The sequence below is a fragment of the Suricata suricatta genome, chromosome 12 (genome assembly GCF_006229205.1).
Source record: "Suricata suricatta isolate VVHF042 chromosome 12, meerkat_22Aug2017_6uvM2_HiC, whole genome shotgun sequence".
Lineage (NCBI taxonomy): Eukaryota > Metazoa > Chordata > Mammalia > Carnivora > Herpestidae > Suricata > Suricata suricatta.
Window position 1 is genome coordinate 19968123 of NC_043711.1, and position 10926 is coordinate 19979048.

Consider the following 10926-nt stretch of genomic DNA (forward strand, 5'->3'; position numbering starts at 1 on the left):
GAATCCACGAAAGGAAACAAAGTAAAATCCCCTCCTGACCATGTCACCACAGCCATGACCCAGTGCCATGGCAGATATATAGATGGTTGGGGGAAAGTCTAGGAAGGGAGTCCTGGTGGACCTTGTCCTTCCACTTGGCACTGGCTGCCATGGCAAATCTTGAGGTGGCTGGCTTCCCATGGAAGAAAATGAAGGCACCAGCCCTGAGATATGAAATTAAACCTGTGGATACCTGGGTTTCCTGTACCATCTCATGTGTAGTAAGGACAAGAGTTTTATATACTTGGCCACAATGCTCCAATTTTGTTCCTCACGTACAAAATCTAAAAAATAGAAAGGACCAACAGTGTGTGTGTGTGTGTGTGTGTGTGTGTGTGTGTGTGTGTGTGTGTAGCATGGAGGAGAGCTGGAGAGATACATGCTGAGTAGCATCTCGGTGTAGCTGGGAGGGACATCTTCAAGTGCCCCCAGAAAGAGAGGAAAGAAAGCTGATCCAAGGGCAAGGGATAAGACCATGAAAAACATGTACAGGGCTGGCAAAAAAAAAAACAAAAACAAAAAAAAACAAAACACTTCGGACCAATATCCTTTATGAGCTCTGATGCAAAAATCCTTTAAAAAAATACTAGCAAACTGAATTCACCAGCATATTAAAAGGATTATACACATGACCAAGTGGGATTTATTCCTGAAATGCAAGAATGGTTCAACATACAGAACCCATCAATGTAATATACTACATTAACAGAATGAAGGGGGGGGAAAAAAACTACATGATCATTTCATTTCAATTATGCAGAAAAAGCATTTGACAAAATTCAGTACCTTTTCATGATAAAAGCACTGGGCAAACTAGGGATAGAATGAAACTAAGTCAACATAATAAAAGCTATATATGAAAAACCCACATCAAACATCATATTCAATGGTGAAAGACTAAAAGCTTTCTCCAAGGTCAGGAACAAGTTAAGGAACATAGTGTTCGCCAGAGCAGTTAGGCAAGAAATTTAAATAAAAGACATCCAAATGGTAAAGGAAAACATAAAGTTATCTCTGTTCATAGATGATAAGATCTTATATGTAGAAAACCTTAAAGATTCCAGTAAATAAATGGAATAAATTCAGCAGAGTAGCCGGATGCAAAGTAAATAATAGGAAGCAGTTCTATTACTGTAAACTAACAATGAACAATCTAGAAAAGAAATTACAAAAAAAATTCATTTGTAATAGCATAAAAAAGAACAAAACAGGAACAAACATAAAGAAAATGAAAGACAAGTGTTCAATGAACTACAAAACACGGCTGAAAATAATTAAAGAAGACCAAAATATATGGAAGCACATCCCATATTCTTGGATTAAAGACTTAATATTGTAAACTTGTCAGTACTACCCAAGGTAACCTATGGATTCAATGCCATCTCAAAGTTTGAAAGACATTTTTTGGCAGAAATAGAAAAAATCTATTCTAAAATTCATATGGACTCTCAAAGAACTCTGAATAGTCAAGACAGTCTTGAAAAGGAAGGACAAAACTGAAGGACACACACATTCTTGGTTCCTGATTTCAAAAGTTGCTAGCCCTTCCCCCCAAAAAAACATTTTAAAAAGTTACTATGGTGTTACAGTAATCAAAGCACTGTGGTTCTGGCATAAAGACAGACCAATGGAATAGAACTGAGGGCCCAGAAATAAACCCTCACATATATATATAGTCAAGTGATCTTTGACAAGGATGTCAAAACCACTCAATAGAGAAAGGACACGATTTTTTTAAAATGGTGCTGGGAAAACTGGATCTTCACATGCAGAAGAAGGAAATTAGACCCTTTTCTAACACTATATAAAAAAATTAATTCAAAGTGGATCAAACATCTAAATGTAAAACCTAAAACTCTCAGAAGAAAGCACATGCAAAAACTATACAACATTGGACTTGGCAATGATTTCTTGGATATGGCACCAAAGCTACAGGAAACAAAAAAAAACTAGACAAATTGAACTATAATTTTCTGCATCAAGACACCATTGTCAGAGTAAAATACCAACCCACACAATGGGGGAAAATATTCTAGATTGTAGAGAACTAAAATTCCACAAGAAACAACCCAATTTGAATAAAGACTTGAATAAGCGTTCTCCAAAGAAGACATACAAATGGCCAATAAGTACATGTAAAAATGCTCAACGTCACTGATCATTGCAAATGCAAATCAAAACTACAGTGAGACACACCTTACACTCATAAGGATGGATACTGTTTAAAAAAAAAAAAAAACGAAAAACAGCAGGGCACCTGAGCGGCTCAGCTGGTTGAGCATCCAACTTGAGCTTAGGTCACTGATCTCATAATTTTTTAGTTCAAGCCCCACATCAGGCTCACGACTGTCAGCCAGCCAGCCTGGAGCCTGCTTCAGGCCCCTCTGTCCCTCTCTTTCCTCCCCGACTTGCACTCTCTCAAAAAAAAAAAAAAAAAGAATAACAAATGTTGGGGAAGATGTGGGGAAAATTGGAGCCCTCGTGCACTGTCGGTGGGGATGTAAAATGCAGCCTCTGTAGAAACAGCTTGGTGAACCCTCAGAAAATTAAAAATAAAATTACCATATGATCTAGCAATCTCAATTCTGGGTATATGCCCAAAAGAATTGAAAATGAGTCTCAAAGAGATATTTGTACACCCATGTTTATATCAGCATTTTCCACCATAGCTGAAATGTGGAAGCCACCCAAGTGGCCATTGGCAGAGGTATGAATACACGGAATGTGGTATATACATGCAATGAAACTTTATTCAGCCTTTAAGAGGAAAGAAATTCTGACACATTCTACAGCATGGATGAGCCTTGAAAACATTATGCTAAGTGAAGTAAGCCAGTCACAGAAAGAAATGATTCCACATATATGAGGTACCTCAAACAGTCAAATTCATAGGACAGAAATTTTAACACGAAAATGAGTAAATTACTGATGCCCACAACATAGGTGAATCTCAAAAATGTTATGCTAGGGGCACCTGGGTAGCTGTCAGTTAAGTGTCTGACCAGCTCAGGACATGATCTTGCAGTTCATGGGTTCAAGCCCCGTGTTGGCTCTCTGCTGACAGCCCAGAGCCTGGAGCCTGCTTTGAATTCTGTGTCTCCCCCTCTCTCTCTCTGCTTCTCCCTGCTCATGCTCTCTCTCACAAAAATAAACATTTAGGGGCACCTGGGTGGCTCAGTCGGTTGAGCGGCCGGCTTCGGCTCAGGTCATGATCTCATGGTCATGGGTTCGAGCCCCGTGTCAGGCTCTGTGCTGACAGCTAGCTCAGAGCCTGGAGCTTGCTTCAGATTCTGTGTCTCCCTCTCTCTCTGACCCTCCCCTGCTTGCGCTGTCTCTCTCTGTCCCTCAAAAATAAATAAAAGACATAAAAAAATTGAAAGAAAATAAAAATAAACATTTAAAAAATGTTATGATAAATGAAAGAAGCCAAACATTAAAGAGTACTTACAGGATGATTCCATTTATATAAAGTTAGAAAACAGGCAAAACAAAAATATAGGTAAAATAATTCAGAATAGAGTTTACATCTAGGAGGGGGTATAAGAGGTATTGCCTGCAAACAGCACAAAGAAACAGAGAAATTTGCTGTATCTTGTTTTGAAGCAGTGGTTACATGGAAATACAGAATTTTGAAAACCCAACGAACCCCATTAAGAAGCCCTTAATAAAACCACAAAGAATGAGTTTGTTTTCTATGGACTGACTTGGAAGGTATAAGTAAAACAAATTGAATTGCACAATATGGTCCCTATCTAGGTACATGTTCTATGTATGTGTTATAAAGGCATTATTTTTTTCTTAATTTTTTCATTAAAAATTTTTTTAATGTTTGTTTTTGAGAGAGAGGGTGGAGGAGGGTCACAGAGAAAGGGAGATAAAGGATCCAAAGCAGGCTCCACGCTGACAGCAGAGAGCCTGATGTGGGCTTTGAACTCACAAACCAAGAGATCATGACCGGAGCTGCAGTCAGACATTTAACTGACTGAGCCACCCAGGTGCCCCTATTTAAAAAAAAAATGTTTATTTACTTTTGAGGGACAGAGAGTGAGAGAGATCAGGAGAGGAACAGAGAAAGAGAGAGACAGAGACAGAGACAGAGAGAGAATCCCAAGCAGGCTCCACACTGTCAGCACAGAGCCCAACATGGGACTCAAATCCACAAACCCTGAGATCATGACCTAAGTTGAAATCGAGAGTCAATGCTCAACCAACTGCACCACCCAGGTGCTCCTAAAGACATTATTTTTAAAAGGAGAGATTAGGGAAATAAACACTATAAAAGTTTAACAAGCATCTTTCGTGAGGACAGTGGTGGCTGGGCATCGCCATGGCTGGGTCTGCCCTTGTATGTACCAAGGAAGGCTGTCTACACATTGGACCATTTCGTAGACTTGAGAAGGGACCGCTTCCCCTCCTTTTTCCTTCTTCCTCAGGCAGGTTCCGCTTTTTCTAGCCCCTGACCCCAACTTTGTATTACCTTGACTCACTTTAGTATGGGACCAGGTTTTTTTTATGTCTTTGCCTAAAACTAACAGGTCCCAGTTTTGCTGTGTGAGGTACCGGAATTGGACTTATTGCTGTTTGCCTTCTTTTCTCTCGCAAAGCTGGTGCTCCATCATTTAGGCTTCCAGGCAAGCTTAGGTTGGGTTGTGTCTTAGATCAGCTTCATCTCTCTGATCACTGTCTCTCCGAATGTCTCTGTCTGTCTGTCTCTGCCTCTCTCTCTCTCTCTCTCTCTCTCTCTCTCTCTCTCTCTCACACACACACACACACACACACACACACACACACACACACACAGTTGTTGATACAGCATGGACATTCCTGTCATAACTGATCACCATAATGGTCCTATCAGTCAGTATTGCCACCACGGTGGCCTGGACAAAATCCCCATTGCTGCACTGGCTCCGCCTGTGTTTTCCTCCCCCCAGCAGTGTCCATGTCACCACACTGACAGGGTTCACATCCCCTTTTCTCTACCCGTCTTCTTCCCCTCTTCCCTCCTCCATTATGCTCAGATAACCCTCCATGCTTTTGCTTCTCTCTTCTCTCAAACTCCTGTCTGAATTAGGACTCCTTCAGCTGCAAATGACAGAAAACTGACTTGGCTTAAGCAAAAAAGAGACTTTACCGCTTCACTTAAAAGGTACAGGATGTATTAGTTTCTGTGGCCGCTGCAACCAATTACCACAAACATGGGAGCTTTAAACAACAGGAATTTGTTCTCTTGCAGTTCTGTAGGCTGGAGCCTGAAATCAAGGTAATCAGGAGAGCCATACTCCCCCAAGAAGCTCTAGAGAATTCCTTCCTCGCCTCCTCCAGCTTCTGCCGTGACCCCTGTCTGCATCTTGACATCCCCTTCTTTTTCCTGTCTCTTTCAAAATTGCCTCGGTGCCTCTCTGATGAAGCATGTGTGTGATCTTATTTAGGTGTGACCCGTATAATCCAGGATAAGCCCCTCCTCACTAGATCCTTCGCTTAATCCCATCTTTTATGGTAGGAGGTCACCTTCCCAGTTTCTGGAGTTTTGAGGTGGTTATCTTTCGGAGGCCCGGTTTTCAAGGGGCAGACGTGGCTCTAGCTGCAGGTAGATTCAGGACCCCAGACAGTGTCACTGGGTCTCCCCTCCATTCCTGTTACATCTGTATGGTCTGCAAAGGCACATGGAGCTTAAAATAGAGAATCCCTCGCCTACCTCATGCTCAGTCAACCTGATGGCCACTTATGGAAATCTATCACATAGAAGAGGGCCTGGGTGGAGGCCACCCTAAGCCCCTGCTCCTGATGACAGATCTGGTGAACTTCCTCTCTGAAATAGACCCAAGGGTTCATTCAGGCTCACTGGGATTCGAATAGGGACGGGGAACATGGTCTAACACCTGTTCCCAGGGAGTATAGAAATTGGGCTTTATTTTTCTGCACCCCTTGCCCAGGCATCTCCACTCAGGGTAGGACAACAGAGTCTGGCTGTAGCCTAAGCCAGGGGGGAAGGTCAGAGCAAGAGCTGAGAAGAAGCAGCTGTGCATGCAGCCTCCCTCCCCAGGAGCTGAGTGACAAAGCATTCCTCCCTTCTGCTGGCCACTTCCTGGGAAAACCAGGCACGGAACCCATAAAACAATATCACAGTACGTCCAGGCATATTAGAAATCATGATAAATGTGAATCTGCAGTGTTCATCTATTTAAACTAGTTTCCTGCTGGATCAAAAGACACCTGTATTTTGTTGCCCACACTGAGCCCAAGCTGTTGCTGGCGGGGCACATGGCCTGCTGCTTTCATGGGCCTTATGTGGGGGCTGCTGCGGAGGGAGTGCCAGGTCCAGGCAGAGTGAGGTCTTGCCCCCAGCAAGTGAGCACTGAGGTTGAGAAAATGGATTCGAGTAAACTGGAGACCCTGAAAAACGGAAACAAAGGGAGACCAAAGAGTGTTTGAAAAGCTCCTTCCAGACCAGCTTGTGTTGCTTCTGGAGCATCTCTTGGGACAGGAGACTCTGAACCCCAAACCCTGCAAAACCTGGAGCAGACATACCACCTCCCCTAACAGAACACAGGTTCGGCAGGGCTGGTGTGAACTCATTGCTAGGCACAAATACACAAAAGTGTACCAAGATGTGGAGAGATTCTTCCAGGAGGATCAGGCATGGGCATATGCATCTACCAGGGAGCTGGTGGTGAGCAAGGATGCCCGTCAGCTGCAAGTCGCCCACAGGTGCTTTGAGCTGACCAAGACAGAGCCTCAGCGGATGCGGTGGCCAAGACGTTATTCTGAAGAGGAAAGATCACAGTGAGACTCTATTTCATGCATCTACTCCCAGCTCTGGTGGGAGCAGGATTGCAGTGACCCTGGACATCAAAGGAAGAGTCACGGGGCTGCTAGAGCCAGCAGCCAGCAGCAGTGTCCAGGCCTTGGTACTTCTCTTTCCAGAGGCTTCTCTCCCTGGAGCTCACCTACTGCATAGTGCCTTTGTCCCCTGCCCCAAACTCGCCACCTCAAGATACTGAATCTGAATTGGATCTCTTCTGTTGGGTTAAGGCAGTTCTTTCACACAAATGATGAAAGCTGTCTGAGATACGTCAGAAAACCTGCTATTTGCACGGATCCCCTCAGCATATGGCTGCACTAGATATTTCTAGAATTCCAGGAAGTCACAGAGATTCTGTATACTGGGACCAGTGAACCCCATTTGATATTCTTCTCTGGGTCACTTCAGAAAGATTCTGCAGGGGCGCCTGGGTGGCTCAGTCGGTTACGTGTCTGACTTCAGCTCAGGGCATGATCTCATGGTTCGTGGGTTCGAGCCCCATGTCAGGCTCTGTGCTGACAGCTAGCTCAGAGCTGGAGCCCGCTTCTGATTCTCTGTGTCCCTATCTTTCTGCCCCTCCCCTCCCCTCCTCATGATCTGTCTCTCTCTGCCTCTCAAAAATAAATAAATGTTTAAAAAACTTAAAGAAAAAAAGATTCTGCAGAATTATTTTGATTGATAGGTCTGTTGTCTTCTAAACCCTTGCTAGAAGGAGAGGGTAAGACTCCAAGATGTATTGATAACAAAACATAATGAATTACTCTTTTTGTATTCCTGTGTGCTTCTGAATTTAATGCTGCTTAAAAAAAGAGAAGAATGGGGTTACCCCAGAGGTATCCATCCTCTTCAAGCTGATTCTGTCCCTCTCCCGCCCACCAGTCTCTCCTTGTCACTGTCCTGAGTGGTGTCCTGAGAGCCTGTGGTGCTGTTGCCCCTTCCCTAAGTGCACACACAAGGAAACCAAGCTTCCCAGCCTGTGTGGAGGGAGGATGGTGTGAAACCATGAGAGAGCGGCCGTAGTGGTCCGTGAGGTCCAAAGATTGCCCCACGGACTACGATGAACAAGACTGGCGTGGAGTCTGGTTCCAGCCGTGTGCACCCGGCTCTGCATCTGGCCTACGGCGGGGGGAAGCGTGGTTTTCACACATCCCAGCGTTAGAAGCTCTTGGTCAGAATTCTCTACTGGTGACTGTTATTCTAGAAGATCCTGGGGGTTGCTCTTCGCTGTTACATGTGCTCTACATATGATTTGTATGTGCTTTGTTTACAAATCCTTTGGCCCAAGAATCAAAATTTGACTTTTGAATTTGAATAAATGCAAGAATGCTGAAAAAAGACACCTGTATTTTGTTAACAAAACATAATGTAAATTGAAAAGAAGGCAATGGATAAAAATATAGCAGGGGTTCAGCTTGTCAAATCACTGTGTTGTACACCTGAAACTAATATAACGTTGTGTGTCGGGTACTTCGATTTAAAAACACACAAATAATCCAGGAGAGACTTCCACTTCCGATAATGGTGTCCTAAGTAATTAGGATTAATCCTTTTGCTAAGAATAACTGAAAAAACGGATCAAAAAAGTATTTTAATTTCTGCTTGAATGGACTGAAAAGTAACAATATCGGAGCGCCTGGGTGGCTCTATTGGTTAAGCAACCGACTTTGGCTCCGGCATGATCTCATGATTTGTGGGTTTGATCCCTGCATCAGGTTCTGCACTGACAGCTCAGAGCCTAGAGCCTGCTTCAGAGTCTGTGTCTCCCTCTCTCTCTCTGCTCCTCCCTCACTTGTGCTCTCTTTCTCTCAAAAATAAATACACTTTTAAAAGGTGGGGGGGGGGGGTAGTAACAACATAGTAAAAAATTTCTGGGCCGTGATCTAAACTAAGAAAGAAATCCAGAGATGCAAGCCTGGAATTTAGGGATTGTCCTACACCTGTATCTCCAAATAGATGCTTCCCGAGCCTTCCATGTGTCCCACCCACCTCTGCCTGCATCTTCCAGCCCGCGTCTGTCTTTCCCAGCCCGCCCACCCCGTTAGCTTCACACTAACACCCTCCAACCTTAGACGGTCTCCTCCTCTCTACCTACCCCTCTTCGTGGCTTTATTAGTGCTTCTTAATGGGGTTTGATGAGTTTTCATAATCCTGGGTTCCCTGGTAACCACCATCCAAAATAAGATACAATAAGTTTCTCTTTCTTTGTGCTGTTTGCAGGCAACACTTCTTACACCTTATCCCAGATGTCAATTCCAATCTGAATTATTTTACCTATGGTTTAGTTTTACCCATTTTCTAACTTTATATAAATGGAATCATCCTGTGAATGCTCTTTGATGTTGCTCACATAACATAACATTTTTGAGATCCATCTGTTACCGTGTGTATTAGTTGTATGTTCCTTTTTATTACTGTGTATTATTTCATTAAGTGAATATACCACGATTTGTCTGGTCACCTGTTGGTAAACATTGGGGTTGTTTCCAACATTGACCTCTCTGAATAAAGTTGCTATGAACAGGCACACACAGCCCTTTTGCAGACGTGTGTTTTCATTTGTCTTGTGTAAATACCTATGAGCAGAACTGCAGTTATAGGGCGGATATATGCTTAGCTTCATTAGAAATTGTCAAACCCCTTTCCAAAGTGCTGGTGTTTCTTACCTTCCCACCAGCAGTGTTATTAGAGATTCAACTGCTGTGTGTGTTTGCCAATATTTGGTGTTGTCAGTATTTTTTATTTCTTCCATTCTCTAAGGTATCTTACTGTGGTGTGAATTTTCCTTTCCCTCATGACTAATGATGTTGGGTATCTTTTCATGTGTTTCCCAGCCATTTGTAAATGTTCTGTGAAGCACTTAAGATTTTGCTCCAAATTCCTTTTTTGCAATGTTTATTTGGTGCCATTGTTTGAACTGAAATGCATGTCATTGAATTCTCTATAAAATGTTTAAATTATCTCAAATTTATGTTTTTACCAACCAGCCAAAAATGATGTCTCTATATGCTGTAGTGCTGTGGGCCAATATTTATAGTGTGCTGTCTTTTTAGCCAAATTTGGGGCATATGGGGTAGGAAAAAGTGGGAGGATTTCCACATTTTCACCAAAATGAACTCCACTGTCTGGAAGGGTCCTAGCCCCTGAGTCATAGTTACACTTATGACATCATAACCCTGTCTCCCCTCACCGTCTTTCCTGCCAGACTCCCACTGAGAGAGCACAGGCCTGGGAGCAATGAAACTGTTGTGCTCCTAACCATGGGGAATTTAGGGGACTGTAGACTGGAGGGGATTTGAACCATCCATTTCCAAGTCATGGGCATTCAGTTTTGTGTAAGAGAGAGCCACCCAAAGTTGCAGGCAGGGGAAGATGGATTTGCACCATTAACTCAAGGTGCCAGTTCTCCATCTGGGGTCTCTGGGCAAGGCAAGAGGTTGAGCGTGTGATGGATTTGGCACAAAATTGTACAAAGAACACCTGCCCATACCTTTCCCCTCTAAACTCTGATTACAGAAAGATGACCAGTTTCATGAAACCATAATAGAAGACATCGATGAAACCAGATTGCTGAAAAACAAAGAGAAAATGAAAAAAATAAAGCTTCCACCCAAATCACCACCACCACCGCCACCCCCTCAAAAGGTAAGTGAGAGGCCCTCAGAGTTGAAGGTAACTCCTATTTGCAACATCTCTGACCCGAGTTACACACAGGAGTGATGAGTTGTCCTCTCTGTGCCCCATAGCATGGAATGATCCTGGACTTTGTCACCTGAACCAGGATCACATGTGAGTGAAAGACGGTGCTATGAATTATTCCTCAGGAACGGTAGGCATAACCCGAGAATGTCCCCAGCCAACCAGGATGAATGGTTGGCCTATCCCAAGCTGGAGCGAGCAGGGATGGACTCAGCCTTGGTTATCCTGCCCTCCTGGCTCCTTCTCTGTCAGAGAAAGCTGGATGACTGAGGCACGGAGACTTGGTTGTAGGGAGGGGGACAAGTGGGGACTGGACCCCGTCAAGCTGGGGAGTGGAGTGGTGAGGCTGTGTGTGGAGAAGGCATTGCCACATTCGGGGAGAGCTG

At 43.7% G+C, this 10926-nt stretch overlaps 1 protein-coding gene across 3 annotated transcripts in view; it reads left to right on the plus strand.

Moving 5' to 3' along the window:
- Nucleotides 1-10036: 10036 nt before the first annotated feature.
- The window catches only part of IQCF3 (IQ motif containing F3), a 10548-nt gene continuing 9658 nt past the window's right edge, over nucleotides 10037-10926 (plus strand). Inside the window, exons 1-3 of one of the 3 annotated variants that reach the window (XR_003901391.1) lie at nucleotides 10037-10237; nucleotides 10358-10486; nucleotides 10588-10610. Coding sequence is in view for 2 of the 3 variants with exons in the window: in XM_029918695.1 (XP_029774555.1) it covers nucleotides 10159-10176; nucleotides 10358-10486 (147 nt within the window). In the remaining variant the exon portion in view is untranslated. Of the gene's footprint in view, nucleotides 10238-10357; nucleotides 10487-10587; nucleotides 10611-10926 lie in introns of those variants that run through there. The other 2 variants (XM_029918697.1, XM_029918695.1) reach the window with 2 other exon arrangements.